This window comes from Bombus pascuorum, chromosome 14 (genome assembly GCF_905332965.1).
Source record: "Bombus pascuorum chromosome 14, iyBomPasc1.1, whole genome shotgun sequence".
Taxonomy (NCBI): domain Eukaryota; kingdom Metazoa; phylum Arthropoda; class Insecta; order Hymenoptera; family Apidae; genus Bombus; species Bombus pascuorum.
In genome coordinates this window covers 2,867,972-2,890,994 of record NC_083501.1, presented here as the reverse complement: position 1 = coordinate 2,890,994, position 23,023 = coordinate 2,867,972, and the positions used below count along the sequence as shown (strand labels likewise).

The 23,023-nt window shown below is 30.0% G+C and overlaps 2 protein-coding genes and 1 long non-coding RNA gene across 3 annotated transcripts; 1 reads left to right on the top strand and 2 right to left on the bottom strand.

Moving 5' to 3' along the window:
* Positions 1-1,432: 1,432 nt before the first annotated feature.
* LOC132914268 (uncharacterized) lies at positions 1,433-22,490 on the bottom strand. The gene is made up of 4 exons (XM_060973244.1): positions 21,935-22,490; positions 21,464-21,615; positions 2,496-3,068; positions 1,433-1,735 (listed from the first exon to the last, which is right to left on the bottom strand). The coding sequence occupies exons 1-4, from the start codon at positions 22,166-22,168 to the stop codon at positions 1,546-1,548; spliced, it is 1,149 nt and encodes a 382-aa protein (XP_060829227.1). The 5' UTR covers positions 22,169-22,490; the 3' UTR covers positions 1,433-1,545.
* On the top strand, positions 3,913-21,353 carry LOC132914269 (carbohydrate sulfotransferase 11). The gene is made up of 7 exons (XM_060973246.1): positions 3,913-4,200; positions 6,416-6,588; positions 18,164-18,420; positions 18,976-19,216; positions 19,328-19,507; positions 19,592-19,749; positions 19,950-21,353. The coding sequence occupies exons 1-7, from the start codon at positions 4,188-4,190 to the stop codon at positions 20,035-20,037; spliced, it is 1,110 nt and encodes a 369-aa protein (XP_060829229.1). The 5' UTR covers positions 3,913-4,187; the 3' UTR covers positions 20,038-21,353.
* LOC132914284 (uncharacterized) lies at positions 18,668-19,135 on the bottom strand. The gene is made up of 2 exons (XR_009659550.1): positions 19,014-19,135; positions 18,668-18,922 (listed from the first exon to the last, which is right to left on the bottom strand). It is a non-coding gene; the product is annotated as an uncharacterized LOC132914284 (long non-coding RNA).
* Positions 22,491-23,023: the final 533 nt, after the last annotated feature.

Sequence of the window (23,023 nt, the reverse complement as noted above, 5' to 3'; positions counted from 1 at the left end):
AAACTTTTATAAGTCTTGATAAATATTAAATTTTGAGTTTTGATGAATCTTTCAGATTTTTAAATTTTCGATAAGTCTTGAAAATATTGTATCTTCAATATCATGTATATTTATTATTGTACTCAGTACCAGTATCTTCAATATTTTATGTATAAAATCTTTTATATTATATTCCAATTTATATATTTATATAATAAATTTTATATAAATTTTATATAAAATATTGCATATGCATTAAGCTTTCGAAAGATTTTAAGACTTCCAAAACTTTTCAAGCTCTTTCGAGGCCTTTCAAAACTTGCCGAAACTTTAGAAACTTGGAATTTTTTAAAACTTTCAAGAATTTTAAGTATTAGATCATGTTTGAGGTAACTCAGATTTTCATAGCACCGAAAAGCTTCGAATTTAAGACTCATCTTCATATGTATTTATATATAGATATGTTTAGTCACATTTACATAAAAAATGAAATATGTTGGATGAATGATAACAAGTATATAAACCTTAATATATCTATAATAAATCACACAGTTGAGATTTTCATGAAAATTATTCGTACACGATATAACATAGTTTTATATCAACATTACACTTGTGCAATTGCAGTTAGGTAAAAGTAGTAGTGAGTAAACCGGTTTTCGGCGGGATCTCGATAGTTACGATGCTACTACCTATGCCATACTATCCTGATATTATTGTCTAGGAGCAAGAGCTAGGAGTGAGATGATAATAATTCAAAATCCTTCGATATTATACAATTCGATTTGAACTCTCAAATAAATAGTGATTTCATACAGGAATCTTATACAGTGAACAATCGCGTACAAGATTTATATAAAAATTATACATAAATATAAAAAATATAAAATATAAAATTTAATAGAAGAGAACGATAGAAAATTTCATTCACTATAACCCTCTTTTCTATTAGAGAAATTCCAAATGAATTTTAACGTTGACAATAAGTATGCACTATGTGCATGCATGTACATATACTATATACATTCAATCTAATCTCTCGTTAATGAACAAAATCTGTTTTACCGTGTTCATGAGATAAGGATAGGAAGTCAGTTCCTATTCTCGCCATTTGTTACGTGGCGGTGCACGCGTTCTGAAAATATAACTTTAATTCCTACAGCTTATAGTCATATGCTCATGTTGGTGCGGGCATAACAACCCACTACAGTTATATCAATAGATGATTGTTGTGGCATTTTTTACGATTTGTACTATTTAATTTCATATAAAAACATTCGATGAATATTATATATGATATTTTAAATTGTCATACGTCTTCTTTAAGTATAAATATCATGTTCTCATGTATTTTACACGATTCTTTCGTATAAAAATGCAACGTGCAATAGTAAAATTTTTTGAATTAATTATATATGTTAATGGATCAATTAGATTGTTTAAACACAGTATATATTTGTTTACTCATTTATTTGAAGTTAAGGTTCTCATTTTTTAGTATAACTGGTATGTACATGTACGTCAAATCTATTCCCCCGTTAATGAACAAAATCTGTTTTACCATGTTCACGGGATAAGTAGGTCAGTTTTTATTCTCGCCATTTGTCGTGTGGCGGTGCTCGCGTCCTGGAGATATAATTTTAATTCTTCCATGAGGACCATCGCAGCACGAATGGGATTAACTTTTTCTTCAATCACGATATCCGGAAAATATTCTTTTATAAATCGTAATATTATATTCATTTGGTGGCTAGATCTATAAATACATGTATATATAACCTTTGAGATAAATGAAAATAGATAAGAAATTAATAATGAAAATTTTAAAATGTTAGATATATTTCTATTTGTAACAAAGCCACATTTCATGAATACGGTATATATTATATCAACATTTAATTTAATTATTACGTTAATGCTTACGATACAGAAATACACACGAAAATTTTTCTGCGGAGATCTGTTTTTATTGAAAACTAAGCGATAAAAAGATTTTAGAATTGATTTATATGTTTATATTTAATTATGAATAACGGCATGTTATCAAAGAATTGATATATTATTAGGAAAAATACCATTAATAATTAATTTTCAGTAAAAATTCTGAAAAAATTGATTTGTTGAAAATTAACTTTTGTCAACAATCTGAAACGAAATTTATTAAATTCAATCGATTTTTATTTTATTTATACATTTTTATTGAAATTATTTTTATGTTTTTTATTGTATTTTAACCGAAGGAAGATTATATAAAAAATAAATGCGATTCTCCAAAAATGGTCATTGTTCGTTTTCAATGTTTGATTTTCACAATGAGATATTTCAAGAATAATAACTTACCTCAAAATAATTTTAGTATTTTCATAATATACGTTAAAACTAATCGATATATGTAATATGTTGAAGCTCATGAAACGTAGCTTTGTTAGGAATATTACAAAATTATTTAATCATTTATTAAATTTTATTTTAATTATTTTTGAAATATAAAATTCTGAAAAGAACATTATTTTCACCTTGCAGAAATTCTTAATGTTTCCTCTGTTTTGATGTTAGGCAATATTTCAATCAAACAGTGCATCAGGCATCCACTTGTCTGTACAATATAAGTATTTGTATAGATTTCTTGAAAAGACTTTTCTTTCAAGAACTTCAGAAATTCTTTATTTCTTTCTGGAACTCCTTTTATTTGTGCATTTATATTTTTTTCCACCGATGTACTTCTTAATGCTAAAATCATTGGCACAATATCATTCGTTCCTATTGGGCTAACACGGTTTCCAGCGGTTAGAAATTTGACTTGGTAACTATCGTCGACAGTGTCTTCGATTGTGAGACGGATAATAGGTACTGGAATTTGATATTCTGTTTCTTCGACTTCGTAGGCAATTGTACCATATACCTCACAGAAGTGCTTTTTATCGAATTTTGGTAAATCGAGAACGACGGTAGCAATAACTTTGCTAGATGGCTGAATCTCATTGATTGGATATGCAAATATTTCGTTCTCCAAGTTCCAAATCATCGACATACTACAAAGATCGTCGTCTTCTGCGAGAGACATGTAAACCTGGGGATTTCTTATTTTCCTGAAACGAAATTGAATATCTCAAGAAGTCAAATTAGAGAGGTAATATACAGTAAAATTCCGTTTATTGGAAATTTTCATATTCTATTCATATCACTTCTTATATTATATTAATTATTTCACACTTGTCCCCAATGAATTTAGATAAGTGGAGTTCCACTGTAATGCTCACTTTCACTAAGTAGTGGACAATGGCTAGTTACCAAGTAATGTAGATAACATTATAATACTGTTTTATCGATATTTATACAAAATTAGTATTTATTATTTCTTAACCTATATCATTCTGTAATATAAACTGTGTATATGCTTTTATAACGTAACAAATAGAATAATGAAAAAAGGATTACAATTTTTCATTTCATTATTCTTAAGCCCCCATCCTAACTCTTATTTATTTTTTATTACTATCTTCATTACAGATACATCAAACCCATTCAAATAACACGCCTGTCTAGGCGTTGACATTATTTTATGACACTTGAAAGAACTTCATAGAAGTGTTACTTATAAATTCGATCAGGGTTCTAAGCATATTTGGTTGATAGCAGTATTCTAGCGAAAGTGGTACTTTAAAGTAGCTTCGATACATAGAGGTTAAACAGAAACGTTTGCATAGCTATTTGCTATTTAATATTGTTCGATAATGAAAGCAATATTTGAAGAAGGATAGATAGATAATTAAAGGGAGTCTGTATAGTGTCGCAAAGGGTAACGAAGACACAGTTTCAATGTGGTGCGCATACGCAGAGGTGATCGTGGAGTAAATCGACCCGCGAAAACGTCGGCCAATCAGCAAGCGAATACGGCTCGGTTAGTAGCAGACGACGCATGCATGGAAGTATACGGAACAGTGTGTGTCTCTTTAGTCTTCAGTAATCTGCAGGATGCCGCCGTGATCATGTGGTGTCTATAGTTTTCGTTCAATCAGTCAGTTCTGTCACGTGTTTGGAATCAGTTTACAACTCGAGAAGTATATTAATTGTATTTCGACTCGCGGTCAGTTTCAACCAAGTGTACACAGAGGATCGAATCCAGTGAAAGAATCGAAGAGGTGAAGGTTGGATTTCTTGCAGGGGGTACGATAGATGCATCGTTGAATCTTGATATCGGGGCATATATGTCCACGCCAAGTACGTATTAGAGCAAGTAAATATAAAAATATATCGAAAGAAGGCAAAATATGTGATTATTTGTGCAAAGGAGTGAGTTAGGTCACGAAAAAGAAGGGATGTCCTGTGACCCATTGACCTAGGAAACGTATGCGCCGACTGCATTGCTACTTAAAAAGTTCGTTGCTCGCGTCTTTCATCCATTTTGACATTTGATACTATCTGATCACTTGTTAGACACTCTGTGAAACAGAATTTGAAAAATAATTTTAGAATTGCCATATTTACTGTTTATTTTAAAAATTAGTTTAAATAAAAAGTGTAAAAATTTGGATAAATGAAAAATGATTTTAGTAAAGTAGTCATACATCTATATACATAATTCTGATTTCTGGGTATTATAATTTGGAAAATATTTGCAAGTTATCATGTAATACTTTACTATAATATAGTTACTAAAGTACAAAATTGGACTAAAATTATTTATCCAAATTTTGAATAAATAAAAAAATATACAAAGGACATGAATTTGTTTTTTTTATCTTTTTTTTTTGTAATTTGTAATTGCTTATCACCTTTTTCTCGGATGTGGTACTTGTTTAGCGATTAGATATATAATTAATAACATATGAATGATAATTAGCAAATAAAAAAGTCCTTAATGACAAGATGTAACGATAATTAATGTATTGGTTTTATTGAAGGTGTGTCTGACACTTATTTGAAAGATAAATTTATAAAAAAAGATATAAAAATAAATTGATAAAAAGAAACGTTGGATTATGCGCGCGTGTGCATTTCGCGTTTCCATGCAAACTTTTCGATAGAGCGCCATCGATCCTTGAATCTGACGTTCCACTTTATAAGTATTGCACGTATTATTCTGCAATGGCCTTGGAACTTGGCTGAATGAGCAAATATATATATATATATATATATATATATATATATTTTTTAAAGTAAAGTTCGATCGATATTAATTTATGAAATATCGTTTCATATCGAATAGTGTATACCAAATGCAATAGATACTCGCTCGATTATTGCATGAAAGAATTGATATTGTATATATATCGTTAATATACAAGGAATTATAGTATCGATATTACGATAATGTTATTCATGTATGATTAGAGTATTGTTATCGAGTTAAAAAGTGCAAATCGATAACACATATGTAAATTGTTTTTTGTACTATGGTTAATATAGGTACTGTTAATTAGTTTTCAATTAATAAATTACATAAACCTATAGCATCCTGTACATGATAAAGATATTTTCATCTTAGTTCTAACTTCAAATAAAATGTAATTTTATACTATTGTTACACTTTAAGGTTTCTAACAGGTTCGTAACATGCATCCTTACGAAACAAACACGTGACTATTGATGACTGGTAATTATATGATGTACATACATATATTGTATCCCAATAAACTCTTTACGAAACATTATTTATTTGTATTTTTTCCATTATATTACGCATGATTCATGTTTGTAATGGAATAATTCAAATTTCTAATGGCTAAGTATCTATAGCATCATTAACAAATATAGGACCAATTCCATTATTTTAGAAAGTTTATTTAAGACATTTTAGAGAAAAAAGGATGCAATTAAGTTTGTTATCAATAATTCATGGTACGTGACATAGGTTTCGGAAACATAGATCTTTTATAAAATAAACAGAAAAAGAATCTTTGAGAGATTATAATAAAAATTATACATCATGAGTGATACTGAATGAATGACAAAACTACCATCTGCCATTATTGTCTAACCTCAATATACCTGTAATACCTAGCCATAAGTAAACCTAACTATAATAACGCGGCAAATACTGATAATCCTAATACAGACAACATATTAAATTTCTACAAAACATCGTATATTAGATTAATTCAATTTTTTCTAGAAAAATCTATGAACCCCGTAATAGTACATTTTTATATAAATTCATACCTTTTGAGAATATTACTGAAAGAGTAGAACTTTGATAGAAAATTGTTTTATCTACCAAGCATTATAGGAAAGAAACACTATACTTTGAATATTTTATATATGTTTTCGTATTGTGTGCATTCTGTGCAATTTTGTAGTTTCAAATTTCCTATAAACACATAAAAATCCACAGTCTAATCGTTATTTATTCCCCGTGAAGGTATTGTTTATCTTTTTTATTGATCGTATCAATTAATGAGAATACAACAGAAATTTATTCGGTTTCGTTTTTCAGTTCGTTATGAGTATCGAAGAAAGATCGTACTTCGTGAGAAGATGACACCACGACGATATGTGTTCGCGACGATTAGGCGAACGTTGCTGGCTGCTGGTATCTTGATGTTGCTGGTGTTTGCTCTATCGAACCAGGATGCCGGCAACAGTGTGCAGCAAGGGCTTTTGTTGGAGGTGAGTGACGATCTTTTATCTGACACTGGCCAAGGATTTCTTTTGTTCTTAGCGGAGGGCTTTCTGTGCACGCGCGCGCGCTCGTTCGGCATTTGGACCACACCGGAAAATTAGGCGGATCACTTTCTAAAGAACAATTACTTTAGAAGAGCTATAGAAGACTCGTTCTCGTTAGAAACGCGGCCGAAAACTATCCCTTTGTTCGAAACACTGAAAGATTGTTCTAGTTCCTTCCCTTTCTTTAAAGGAACAGTTCTTTCATTTGAGTTGTTTGAAATAACCTTAAAAGTTAGATGAGACAGATAGTGTTATTGAAAAATTACATTTACAATATTTTATAAGATTAGATGTGCATTATTATTTAAAAGTAATTCGAATTTGTTTGTCTTTGACGAAATATCGTCTAGTACTTCGTCATTGATTGGTTAAAAAATTTGAACGTTTTCATATTGATCTTTTACTTTACTAGTAATTATTATAATAATTCTTTGTACATTTTAATAAGATATATTTACTTCAGTAAGGTTAATTTTTGTTTATACACATAAAAAGGTGTATAAAATTCCTCTCTAGCGTAGGTGACACGTTGGCTTCCTCAAACAGTGAAGTCTTTATAATCTATTCAATGTGCGATTACGTCTGACTAATGACTACACACAAGCCAATGTAGTGTCTCCATTATGCTCATATCCCTTCAGTCATGTACATTAGGCCGTTTTAATTTTTGCTAATGCGCACTTTTTTATTTATATTAAAAAAACAAATGACTACGTAAGGAGACTAGGCGTATTTATCCACTTTTCTCATGTTACTAAGATATATCCTTAAGCGTTTTATGGTTATATAATCTGTTATTCTATTCGCATGATGCGGTGGGAAGAGAAAGGCCAATGCTTTGTTTACTCTCTCGCCTTACCACATCTTTTTTCGCCCTTCTAATTCATTCAATATTATATATTCAATATCGTAATAAAAAATTTCACCAATTGTATATGATGAAGTACATACATATATACATCTTCTTTGTCATCATAAAATCGAACAATTTCAATGTTTAAACTTCGGGCTGTTCAATTTATCTTCAATTTCTTCAATGAATTTTGATCGAAACATTACATAGGAGTCGTCATATTATTATAATTGTTAATTCACTATTTTAAAATTCTAGAAATTCTTGTAAATAATTTCATCAGCTTATTGTCATATACATAAGATTTCTATTTTGTACAAGTACGTAGTCTGCAGTCTTATTTTGTATAACCACAAGCCTGGGTCCACTATGATCTGTGCAAGACCAACAATCAGTAGGTATCCTGATACTTGTGAACAGAAATATCACGTATATAGTTGAGAACTTTTCAAGTTTGACTTTCTAGAAAATGAAACCTCCAATGTAATTTTATTACTTTTAATTTTTCTCTTGATTTCAATCTCAAGTAAATCCTTTTTATTTGTACCACAAGGTTAGGCTCACGATGTATAAACTTCATTTGTTATCTTATTTTGATTCACAGAATCGTCCTGACTTCATTTGTACCACGAATTTAGGCTCATGGGTGTATAAGTTATATTTGGTGTCTTATTTTGAGCCACAGAATCTTCCTGACTTCACCTGTACCAGGAATTTAGGTTCACGGTTTGTAAGAAAAAAAAGTATTGTCTTATCGTATCCATTGTGACGATGTCATGCATCGTGACTTCTTCTCACGGTTAGAAGGAAGAATCCTTTTCTTGCGGTACTGCGCAAATGTAGGGTGACCTAAGTGCGACATGTTCCAAGAAAAGATCGTTGCCTTTGTTTTTTACCCCACGGTGGAGAGGTTACATCGAAAAGCGGTCTCCTTACGTAAAGCAAAGCCAACGTAGTAGATTGGCAGACTTCCAGCAGCGCAATGCGGCACACAAATGCAGTTCTGCCTACAGTCGTCCGATACCACCCCTTTAAGCATGCAAAGGGTGGTTACAGTTACCCCTCAATCTCGACAATTACTCTACCAACATAAATCGATCTACCGCCGATACAAATGATTGTCGTTTTATTTGACGTTTTTCTAACCGTTCGAGAATATCCGCCGACAGGAAATAAAAATCGATAGTTTCATTTGTCACCACTTCTTACTGGTGCTATATAGCAGTTGATTTTAGATGATACCTTTTGTAGTCTCTACTTTGGTATAGAATTTTACAATTTTTATAAGTTGAAAATAGAAACGTTTTATCATTTTAATTTTAATAATTTGTATTAAAATTAATTACATATTACGTTTTATTTAATTATATCTAATCAACTTAATAACTTAATAGCTTTTTAGTGTGATATTTTTTATGATTTGAACAAAAACCTTTTACCATTTGAATTTTAATCTGCGTTAAAATTTTAATTAGAGTGATTTTAATTATTCTGCTCAATTTCATTGATCAAATATTTTTTACAATTTGAATATAGATTTTCTACCATTCTAATTTTAATGTGTATTAAAATTTCAATTTTAATAATTGAGTATTTATTCCACTGTATACTCGATCAATTTAGTAATTCTTGAGTGTGATTAAATATATTTTACAATTTTAATCTTAAGTCATCATTAAAATTCGAATCACTGTGCTATATATCTAATACTTGATCTTGGATACTCATTTTTTTTGTTCTTTAATTTGTTCATATTGTGCGTAATTACAGTTTCCTAATTTAATTTCAATTTGATAGGCTAATAATCTTCATGGATAAACCAATTTCTATCAACATAATAAAATATTAATAAGATACGAGAACACCGTAATGAAATAAAACAGAAGCTTAAAAATGTAGGAACACTAGTATATACAAATGTGATTTCCAAGTCACGTGACATCCTATACAGGGCTTAAATCTATCTCTCGAGGAGTATCTGAAAAATTTCCGGTACATCCTGTGCATCGTATGATAACAAAGGCAAACATGGCTTTTAACTTTAACGGCGAAAGGAACTGTCTTTACATGCGTTCATGAGAAACGTAGATAAAGATAGTTTTTACCGGACGACGCGACGTAAAATATTTGTCCGGTTCCATTGATCTTGTGCGCAAAAGTGCGCCGATCCGCATACAAGCACGGGAATTGAGTTCTAGTGAGAAAACGTTACCGAAGCAAGTTATACAACTGGATAGAAGAGCTACAGGAGGGTCTTATATAATGTGTGCGTTACCCGTGCACATATGGTGGTCCACTAGAACCGGTCCACCTTAATACTTTCCGTGTTTGACCAGTGATGAACAAGAAAAATATATTAACTGAAAATAGACAAAGCAAACTGAGAAGAGGTTTCTTGGTCTAGGATTGATCTTTTAAAATCTAACATCTTACGACGATCTCAACCGCAAATTACAATAAAGTTTCTGTTTCTTGAGATTTTGTGTAAATTGTAGATACTTTTCTAAAATTTATATATTATCTTTAATGGAGATATTTAGAGATCTAAAAATATTTAGATTTCTCTGAATCATAAAATACGTAAATTCATTTTGAATATGTGTAAGATATCAAATATCCCAAAGTATCTGGATTTCTAATTTACATATGAATACTTAGATTATTTCTATCTAAGAATTCCGTTAGTTGTTTCTAAGTGAAATCTAGACACTTTCTCTTTTTTCTTCAGTAATAATTTTTAGATCTTCTCGCTTTTATGTTTTCAGTTGAGATTGCGATGTTGCGATGATGTTTAATATATTCTCTGTGGTATCTTAATTATAAACGTAGTTCTAGGTATTTTCAAGGCATTCTGTTTATACATAGTTTCCTTCATTGAGATTGTACGCTATAGGAAACACTGAAATCTATACTTTGATCTTTTCTTTAATCTTTCAATTACAATTATAGCTTCTTTATGTTTCTTAATAACAGTATGTACCCTATGTAATTTTCCACTAATGACGAACACCTTGATATCTTCTTTCTCTTTGATTTTTCAACTGTGAGCATATCTGTAGAAACTGTTTAAAAATTCTTTTGTGTTCTTCGATTAAAATTGTATACTATTAAGTACTTCCATATTGTCTTTTCTTTTTTATTTTTTAATTCAGACAGAAGTTTCAGAAATTTTTTCTTTTGCAATTTTATTTGCTTTCTTTGATCGATTGCACGTCATAGGTAATTCCACACTGAAGAGTTGATGTCACTATGTAGATTTCTTTTTGAAGCAGAAGTTAGAAGATGTTCACCGTGAGACACTCGTGAGCTAGCAAGTGGCGTGTTGCAATCATTCTTAATGTCATTGGAATAGCGAATTATTCTCCCAGCGCGGTGTGTCCCTCGTTACAAGTGCGGCAAACTAGATAAGCATCGTTTCAGACAATTTATTATGAAACTCACGTCGAGGGAACAAAAAATTATTTACCGCTTCCGTAAATCATCTTGCATCGATCTTTAAATTACGTTGTACACGGAAACCATTATTGAATGAAGTCACTGTGATATTTAGCTGTGATATTCCTATAATTGAGCAGAACAGGATTTTTTTAAATAAAATGTTACTTGTATAATTCAAGAAGAAGATGATAAAAAGGACATTATTGTAGAATCATTGATTTTTATAATTAAAAAGATATTAATTAGAATTTTTGTAAAGAATAATGATTTCTACGATTAAAAAAAGATGTTGAGGAGAATTTTTTTTAATAATAATGGTTATCATAATGTAAGAAAAATTGCTGATAATTGTTTTAATATTAATAGTATCCACAATTTAAAAAAAGAAGTACATGTCATATTTTTTTAACATCAGTGGCGGTCCTTTTCTATTTCAGAAATATTTTATGATTTCTTTGAAACAGTTTTTTTTCTAATTCCATAAACAAATTCAAGTAGAACATCTTAAGTTTGGTTTCAAAATTAGAATAAGAATAATTTTAGATGTAGGTGAGTTAATTAAAAATTAATCCTTTATCTTTTGTTACAAACAAAAATAGCATTAATGGTTCATGTAATATTTAAGAAAGTTTCGTTACTCGAATCAATCGATAGATAAATTGGACTCATCTAAAAATCACTTGCTTTGTTTAAGCAATTAATCACTTAAAATTAATTAATCGATAATATTGCTATCTTGGGATTCTTTATCGATATAATCATTAGATTAAAAATGTTTTTTTTTTCAAGTTTTTAATATTGACATAAAATGAAAGTTTCGAAATTGTAAAAACAATATTTTCACATGATATAACATGCTGTATTACAACAGTATAATTTTCTGATCAATGTAATAAGGTTGTACTATAGACTTGTAGCTTAAAGACTCGCTTAAATACATGTTAGGTACTTGACTTAAATATATCGCAGATACATTTAACAATGTACAGATACAACTGACTTCTAACTTAAAAGGTATACTTATTCTAAGAATATTAATCTTGAGAAATTTATCAGTAATCGTGATTTTTAATCTTTAATCGTTGGATCCTTTAAAAACATACTGAATATCGTGATTCCTATTTATATTTCCTTAACTGATTTAACATATTTTTCCTAGATATTAAGCAGATTAGACCATAAAACATGTTCCAAATCTTGGTACATATTCACGGTTATACGATGAATCACGAGTTATATTCAGATTATAATTTCCTGATCTAACTTTGTTGATGCAAACCATCTCAAGCTGAGGATCCCTATATTGAATTATAAAAATAACACTATCATCAAACGAGAACATCTTAGAATGTGAATAATCATTTTCAAAGTAAGAGACTTTCTTACTTATATTTAAATGGTTAAATCTGACCTATAAAAACCTTTTCTTTGCCTATTCTTATAGACCTAATTGTCTATAAATGCAGGAATTAAAATTACAATTTCAAGAGTTGAAGATATTTTACAAATCTCTTTATATCTCCTACTTATTCCTCACTCAACTCTAAATCCTTTCAGAAACTTCACTTTTACTGAAACTGTCTTTGAATGTTCCAGAAGTCTGCATTATTAGGCTATTGACAACACACAGTACACTGTTCAAAATAATTAGAGGATGGTTACTATGAACGATTTTCTTATATCAAACAAGTAAACGTACCGTGATTGATCGGTATCGTATAATTATGCATTTATGACTGGTGCAAAATCAAAACCGATAATTAAACGATAAATTTACCTAAAGACGCGCTGATTTAATTTCTACACACTTAACGTCTGTTTTTAATAAACTGGTGTACTGGTCCATTAGAAGTCTATCATAAAGCAACGATGCAAACGAAGTGATAATACTTCTGCAGTCATATTCAATTTGATCTATGAGGTTAAGCAAAGAAAAAGACCTTAATGGAAAATATTATACAGGTCCTTTGTATGGTAGATTTTTTTTAGATTTTTGATGATTAGCTAGGATTCAAAATCGTTATACAGAAACAAGAGATTATAATTTTGGACGTTTATAATAAATTTATAACAAATAAAGATTAACAAGAGAAAAAATTAAAAGAACAAGAAGTAGTTTCCAATGATTTAATTTGTTATCCATAAAATATCTAATTTTAATAAATAATTGTACCATTTAAAAAGAAATATCACACTATAATTAATCAGATCTGCATTTCTTCCACTTTCTTTTTTACTTTTTCGCAACTCTACTATGTTGATTAGACTGCGGATACTAATGCGAGTTCACAGTTTTATGAGAATAATTTTAAAAAATTAAATCTAGGTAGGAAATTACTTAATTTACTAAATACTGTAAGGCGTATAGCAATTTTGATATTTTATATGTTGTATGTATTGCGTGCAATTTCAAATTTCCCGTAAAAGCGTAAAAATCCATAGTCTAATGATGATTTTCGAAACTTATCTGGTCCTCGGATCTACAGACACACACGGGTGCACATACACGTGGCAGATACAAAGTTGAGGAAGTACAGCGCACGCTGCACCACCCGTGTGGCCCATATTCGCCACGTCGGCATCGGCGTCGGCGTCGGCGTCGGCGTCGGCGTCGGCGTCAGGGGCAGCCGTTCGACTTCCACTCCGAAATCAATAAACGGAAGCCACTATTTCTATATTCGGCGTTTCCGCCTGACCACGACCATCGAGTTCCACCCCCGAGACCATCAGAAATCTATCATTTTATCGACGACATTATCGTTTGTTCAGAGAGGAAGAGAATCTTACCAGTTGTTCGAGTACAGTAGCTCAGATTGATCATAGGAAATGTTAAAAAGCTGACATGTTTGATTCATGGAGGAATTTCTTAAGATTTCAACATGTAAGAAAGATGAAGGAGTAAGATCAAAAATTGAAAGAAAGATCTTAGCGAATTCTATGGATTTTATTTTATGAGATGAATTGTAATTGAGCTTAGATTATTAAAGGTAAGAATATTTAGTTTTCACAATTAAATAGCTCGATTTTGATTATTTCTATTTAGTTTTTAGAAAATAGAATTTTCTTTTAGAGATCCATTTTCTAGTATTTTATTACGTGATACAATTGTATTAACTTAAGTATTGATTTAATGGAAAATTGAATAGTCTAAGGATAAAATATAATCATTTTGTACTGGACACAATTGAATTTTAAAAATTTTAGTAGCTATATTCAGTTAAGTGTACATCGAATAAAAGTCTAACGACCCAAAAGCAAAAGATTAGAACTTTTATTGTAAAAATTAAAATATGGTTAGAATCAGTACTTTCCAGTAATTTCATTTCTTATCTACCAAATATCTAATTTGATATTGATTTTATCGATGATTGTTGTTAATAATTATTTATTGACCATAAATAAGTAAATCGAATATCGTTAATAACTTCTATTTAATATCTACTAAATGGTGATGTTTAATTTTAAAGATTCAACCCAATCATACGCAAATGACCAACAAAGCAAATTCACGAAATTCTTCATCTAAAGGCCTGAATTATCTTTTAGTTCATCTTCTGACTCATCATAAGCGTTCTACAAGCGACTATAAGCGGTTCTAGGGTTTCTAAGACGTTCTGGCAGATTCCAAGAAATCTTAGAATTAAATTCTCGCACTACACCCGTAAACTCAATATTCTTCTTATTCCCTTTTTCCATCTAGTTTTATTTAATCATCGCAAGAACTGATTATCATCTGACTTCGCGTGAGAGAAAACTGTTTTCTATTATAAGCTCATTTCTATGCATCCGTTGCGGTATTCTAAAGTTCACGTTGAGTGCGCGTTAAGTTACAGAAACACGATGAAGTATCGATTAATTGATGACCAATTTCAAGGTCCTCCAATTAAGTAGCGTTACAGTAAATCGCGTGAAATTGCGATCGTAATACCTTATAAAATCTCACGGAATATCGTTTGCACAAAATTGCAAGAAGTTTCCTCACAGTTTGTAACTTAGTCGTGTTATAAGGATCACTTTACTAAAAAACTTCAAAAAGTGTAAGAGATCAACCTCGATGTAAACAGCGTTTCTTTTAGCAATCTTTTTCTTAACTCTAGAACGACACTGTTAAATTTCCCGAGAATATGCAACGGTATAAGATCATGGATAAAAATAAAATTTAAGTATTCTAAATAATAATCAATATTTCTGGAAGATTTTCTTCTAAATACATACTTTTTCGGAGACATCTCTAAGTTAAGTTCTTAATAACCTATTACTTATGAACTAGGGCATGTACTACTCATAATTATTCGAAGAATGCACCTTTAATACATTAAGTGTCTTAAATTGAAATTATTCGAGCAATTGTCCAACGACTTTAGAATTCGCTGGAATAATTATGAGCAATAGTGACTACATATGTAATTTTCAATCCTCATGAAATCTGACCTAACCTAACCTAACCTAACGAATCTAGGTTCAACGAACCGATCGAACACAGATCGTAAAAGATTAATACAGAAATTAATATTCGGGTTATTCAAATAATTATAAGCCGCAATGTTTATGTAATTTTAAATCTCAAACCTATAACCTAACCTAATCTAACAAATCTATGTTAAATTCAATGGAACGATTTGACAGAGATCACAAACAAATACCTAATGCAGAAATTAGTCGAGAAATTAGAAAGTCAATGGATTGTGAAACGAAGCAATTATCATGCAAATTCTACAAGGACTAAACGATTCGAATCACGAACAACGTTCGTAGGCTTTCAGTCGATTGAGCCATTCGGGTTTAGAATTCAAAGCTCCCCGCTTCTCGAAGTCGTTTTCTTTTACGGACAAACGTGCACACGCCGCGTGCGCCGGCCTTCTGTGTGCAAGGTTAATCCAATTTCCTAATTTCTGCAATTAATCGGAACACTCGTCGCTGCGTTGGCGGCTCGATATGATTACGCATTGTACGCCTATTTGACGCATTGCAGTCGAACGCTGAAGCAAAATTGCTCGCATAATTGTCTTAGGATATTTACTTCCTGAAAATTCCTTGCCGAAGATTATTGGGACATTCTACGTAGCAGAAATTTAGTGGAAAGGTCAAGATGATGATGAAAGTTTTCGATTGAATTCTTTGGCAGCAATTACATGAAGAAATATTTAGAGAAAATTTTCTCTTTCATAATATTGATATATAACTAGATTGCGGACACATCATATTATAATATGCAAATTCGTATTTTCGCAAATATAATTTACGAAATGGAATTTAAATAAAAAAATGCTTTATCTATTAAATATCATAGAAGGTACTTTGAATGTTTTATATATTTCTGCATATTTATGTGCATTCTCTGCATTTTTATGTCTTCAAATATCTCATAAATGCATAAGAATCCATAGTCTACTGATAATAGCATTGAACTTGGGACCTCCTTGTAAACATTTGGTGTCCGTATTAATTTTAAAAAGACACTAAGTTGCTAGAGAGTTTATCTATAAAAATGCAAACAAATCTTAGAATATTGAAATTTTATTTATTTTAGTTTTTCTTACACTGGTTTATTTATTCATAATTATTCCTTCATAAGTCGTGGGATTGCTGACAATCAGTAACAAATCTGTACTGCAGTCATTTAAAGTATTTAAAACAGATGGGCAATCTTTTTTAATTTATTGTATATTAAATAGTAATTTAACAATTAGTAACAATTTACATAATTCAAGTAGTAATTTGTAAAACATAAAAATATTATATCTTTCTCATAGATTCTGGATGAAACTATCATTAATTTTTATAGAACAAGTTTGAATGAAATTAATCTAGTTTTCTAGGATTAATTTTTTTACAACCATAGAGGTTCATACATTAATTTCAGTGAGAAACTATGTAAATAATCCCTCGCATGACAAACAGCGGTTTTATGTTTAGATGAATGATATACTGCTTGAAATGAGCAGCGAAGTAACGCAAATGTATTATATATATTATAATATATAATATTATTACTGCAGTTGTTTACGCGTAGAACGTGAAAACCGATACCGATTGATTTTATACGTGTTCGTATTAAGTGTTGGTAATTACATCGATAAAACGGATACCGATTACCCTTCTGTAGCAATCTTGGCCAGTGTTCAATGTCTAAAACTTGCACAATTGCAACGCGAATCATGTTCACAAAGTCTCTTAATTTCAGTTTCATAATGCGTATTCAATTTCGCTACGCTGTTAATATAAATAATTCGTATGACACAGAAATTTTATAGTTTGGCCAATACTAATACAAAGAAATATTATTATAAATTAAATATCACAGATATCTGATTTCAAATTATAGATCTCCTAAAATATAGTTCAGATTTTAATCATTGAAATTTATATATACTTGAATTTCTGAATATTAAAATCATTCGATCATTTCACCTTTCGAGTACATGATCGTAAAAATACCCGGATTCTTGAACACTAGAACACAATAGTATTCTGGTACCTGAATCTTTTTAATGTCAGTGCTTTCAGTTATCCAAATTATTAAATATCTCAGATTTCAGGTCCCAAGTTTTTTTTTTTATTTTATTTTGGTTTTTTACAATTTGTCCTTATGGACATTTGGTAAAGTGTTATATTTTATTAGTGAAAAAAAAAAAAGGTAAAATAAAAATAAATATAGCATGTGGGTGGCTACCCCCAGCGGGGTGCCAGCTTCGTTTTTTCTAAGTTATATCTTTTATGTCAGGTCCCAAGTGTTAACATTTTCCGAGTACTCGAATTCTCGAATACCTGAATTTTTAGAGTACCTGGATTCTCGATTTCTATAGGTATATGATAATAGCCATGATAATAGCAGGCATCATCAACTAAAATTCGAATTTTACGTATTAAGACATTTGGATAAATGATAGAAATTTGAAAGGATAAGAGTTCCTCAACTTCGATCAATGTCGTATAAAACATATCTTAGCCTTAATTCAACCCTTGTAGAAGTAGAGTGGTGCATACGACCCTAAGTATTACTACATCCGTTTGGCCTCTTAGTATCTTAACTCATCGTAAAATCTACGAATATAATTTGTACGTCTGATTCATTAGGAGTAAAAGCGACGTATAACGTCTACTTATTTTACCACTCCTAATGAGATGTGAGAATGTTTGTGTAGTCCTAATTAACCATGTCTTTAAAGCATCTTAAAAATGTTCTATATAATTAATTGAATACAACATGAATATTAATGTCAACAGGAGGATGCGAACCTGACACCGGAGGAAAGGCTAATGGAGGAAGCAGCGATCGCTGAAACTGAGAAGCGATTGTACACAAGAAGGAAGTTTCTGGCGGAGAAATGCGCCGTAGAAGGATTAGACAGGCCTGGAAACGATTCTCTTCACAGGCCTAACGCCTGGGAATTTCTTGTAAATAGAGAATATCATTTAATATGGTGCAACGTCTTCAAAGCGGCCTCTACTTCTTGGATGTACAATTTCAATCTACTTGCGGGGTAAGAAGCATTTAATTAGCTAAATGTTCTTTCACTTTCATGTAACAAAGGTTGAGACAATTTTGACACGTATCACTTTTTAAGATACATTTACATATATCATTGTTCTTTCAAACTTTTGTAATGAATTTTAATATTGCTATACGGCGAGTTTTTATGCAAATTTATATTTTTTTGAGCATAATTAGAAGAATAGAATCTAAATAGAGTTTTGTTTTACCCGTTATTGTTTATTAAATGTAATTCATTGTTAAATATTATATATTCACATTTATTATGTAATACTTATTACGAGTACAATTCTTTGAATATTTTATGTTTCTATATATTACGTGCATTCTCTGTATTTTTGCATCTTTAAATTTTCCATAAGTGGAGTCTTAGCAGCAGTTTAAATATCTCAGAGAGATAAAGATCTGTCTTTAGTCGGCTCTTTACATTATCATCCTTATATAATAAAACATTCGATGCTCATGGCAAAACTGATCCAACATCTGCCAGGCTAAGTTTAAATAAATAGCTTGATTAACATCAAACTTTATAAATTGTTTTCAGATACAGCCCACAGTTTTTAAAGGCCTCGAAGGCTGTACCTGTTTCTCTGGCGAGGCAGAAATATCCCAGACACACGGCCGATGAGTTGAACAAGTTCCTAAACGACAGCATTAGTTTCTTGATAGTAAGACATCCGTTCGAGAGGTTGCTCAGCGCCTACAGAGATAAATTGGAGCATAGCTTACCGCATACGTTTCACAGTAATCTTGGATCCCATATTGTTTGGAACTATAGATCTAGGGTAAGGGCAAACTATCTTTAAAGTTATGTATGTTATTTTAATTTTCTTTCTATGTTTCATCAATTTGATTGGTCTTGTCGAATTTAATGAATCATTATCAACTATGATTAGGACCGAAAGACAAATGGACGACACGGTCCAAGGTATCCACTTTTTGAAGAATTTGTACGGTGGTTGTTATGTCAATGGAGAGCTGGGAACGAACTTGATATGCACTGGACTCCAATTGTGATCTTTTGTACGCCGTGTCAAGTACGATTCGACGTAATTGCAAAGTTTGAAACGCTGCATGTAAATATATCTTTTAAAAAATTCTATGTAAACGATACGATTAATCAATTCTATATTTTAATTGGAAAAATATATTGATTAAAGGAAGATCAAGATTATCTCATAAAACAAGCTCACGTGGGTCACATCATTAAACCTGAATGGAAGAATCCTACCAGGGGTGTCCAAACGAAGGACGTTATTAAGAATTATTTCGCTCAATTATCAAAATCGCAGATCAAAGATCTCTACGAGATGTTTAGGTGAGTATACTAAGTGGAAACGATATAGCATGATCGTAAATTAAAATTTTAATAAGAGACACCCATTAACGCTATGATAATTAGTTAATTCTAAGAGGAATTCTAACGTTAAGAATTGATAAGGTGTAATTATATATAAAATAAGGTCCAACTGTATATAGTTATAACAATAATAATATATTCTTGGTATTTCATTTCAGGTACGATTTTGTGCTTTTCGATTATTCTCCCGATGAGTACATAGCACTTGGGAGAGACGAGGATACAAAGTTAATCTGTAAAAAGTAATGTTAGTATTTCATACATTACTAACAAGCGTATCAACACTGGAATTATTTTTCTCTTATTTTTATCTTTTTGTCTTTAAATATTAAACGACACCTATTAAAATGGCGTCGATTACAACGAAAATATTTGATAGCAAATATCTGTTGAAGATTAAGATGAGAAAACAGAAACATACCGAGAATTGCTCCAATTAGCGATACACTTGCAAAGCACTGCTGCTGCATTTAAACTTTTGATAAACGAAGCGTTACAGTATATTCAATTGTTAGGGCCTAAGGCAACAAGACGTTTGTAAACTGTTATAAATCAACGCAAAAAAGATTTTAAATGTATTATATCTATGAGAGTACCTCGTTGCTTAAGTACTATATGCGACAATGAACTTTTTAATATACAAGGGTTTATGGTAAGAGTGATGCTCACTTTGTCGAATTTTTTCTGCTTTAACATCGAATGAGAATAGCCTATTAGTTCGAAATAGAATACTTTGCATTCCCAATAGACTACGTAGAAGTAACGTCCCTTTTTTTGTTTCAACTGAATTAATTTTTATAGAATGCAATTCGATATGAGTGCAGTGAAGTTTTATTCCAGATATAACTTAATTAAAGTAAGTCGAGCTAATTGTTTCGTGTTAGCATATTTTGAAAAACATGTATACATTTTCCCTGATCCTATATGTATATATCTGTGTATATAAATATACATACACGTATATTGATATAAACGTTGTTGCAATAGTAATTATTATCATTGTACCAATGATAATAATACTGCCTTAAGGAAATGTAATATATAATTGCATTAGTAAGATGTATGTTAAATTATACAACTTCCAAATGCAAGAATATCTAGAGATCTATAAGTTCAAAGTTTTCCAATATTTACTTATATTTTAGAAGTGATATTTGAGTTAATAGGATTACATCTCTGTAATGAAATGGTCTTTTTATAAAGACCTAATTAAAAAGTACAGCACATTATACAGTACTTAAATCTAATGCAAATATAAATTTTTCATTATTGAAAAATTTACTGCAAATAAAATCGGATTATTTGTAAAATCAGATCGAGATAAAAATAATACAATAAATTTTAGTTCCTTATAATTTTATAAATTGCAAACACGAAACGACAATAATTATTTTACAAAATAAAGGAATTTAAAAAACAATTGATTACATAGAAAATTAATCTTATCTTACAATGAATGAAATTGTATTTAATTAAATTAGTTAAGAAAATAGCAATGATAAAATAAATATCTTATTTGATTGTCCAAGGTGGAACTAAAAATATCAACACTCAGATCAAAACATTACTATTATTACTTTCTTAATTCAATTAAAATCTATAGATAATCCTTGGAAAATCAAAGCTTTTTTATATTATATTTTATTTGTAGCTGTTAAAATAATGTACTTACTTATTCGAACTGTTCATTAGTTCTATTCCAATAACCCATTTGTCATTAAAAATATATTTCCAATTGCTTTCTATTACCAAAATCTCATAATGGAGCTTCTCGACTTTATATTTTTTCTTCTTCACTATTGGTTGACCATTTATTGCGTACAACTACAAATTGTATATATTGAATTTAATATACTTTAACACTTGTTGAATGTAATTATTATAAATATATCACATTTCCTTTCTCATAATTCCTTATTATAACACATAAAACTCTATTTAATTAATTTTTGTTTATAAACTCCTTTCGTACTAACTAGTATTAAAAAAATTAAACTAAAATATTCTTCTCCACTCTTATAAAGTATCTGAAGAAATTTTGTTTAATTCACAAAAGAAATTATTTCGTCATATATGAATAATGTAGGTTTTTTATTTTATATTTTATTATGTTATTGTTATTATTTTTTTTCAAATAACTCACGTCACTATCGGAGTCCGAAGATATGTCTTTTCCATACAGAGCTTGATTGTACAAAGATTCTGAAATACGTTTCGTTATATCCTGAACTTCTTTAATGTCATTCGTTGCTTTTTCGATTCGAGTTTGCACATTCGACAATGTTTTTATTAAATGTTCCTCTAAAGGATTGCACTTTGGAGTTGGAATCGGCAACTCCTCATCGCTAAGCTCGAACATGTCATCGTCCAAATCCATTTATATTTTCGTAAATGAAGACGATATTTAATTATAATATAATAATACTTATAGTTACTTTGATAATAGATCAATTATTCCATGCACATTCGCACAACCTCGTCTAAACAGGTCAAGTAAATGATAAACATCTCTCATGTGTCATTTTCAATCATTAACTATTCGAATATAAAAAATTCTTATATCAAGAAAATGAAATTGAAATTCAGTGTTTTATTTGCAACTTTTATGAAAATTCTATAACGATCATATGTTATTATAATTACAATTTCTTATAATAATTAAATTAGAACTTCATTTAACGAGTCAAAACTTGTAAATAACAACAATGATAAAACCTAATAAAACCATGTGATCAAAATCTAGGGAAATTAGTTTTCATTATCGATTGAAGAATTTTTATTATCGAGAATAGCTATCGGTAACCAAAAAATTTTTCATTTTATTTATAATGATTATTCGTAACCAAGACACTTAAAAATAAATATTTTCTAATTATTAATTTTTTGAAAAATTTCTTTGAGATGTAATTATCAATCTTTCATTTAAACAATTACATATGTATTATCGGATCATGTTACCTTTTTTGTTAATAACTTGTTTGATAAAAATTTTAGAAACAGCTATTATTTTTGGTCCCTGCTTAAATGTAATGTTCGATCGTTATAACAAAATGTAATAAAATGTAAATGTATGAAATTTCAAATCGAATGATATGTACTTCTAAAGTAAAGGATTCCTATCATGAAAGAAGTGTCATTAGTTTTTAATATTTAATTTGAATCTCTAAGTTTTCTGTAACAATTACATTATAATAAATTCATGGTAATTAAATTTGTAATTCATAAATCAGAT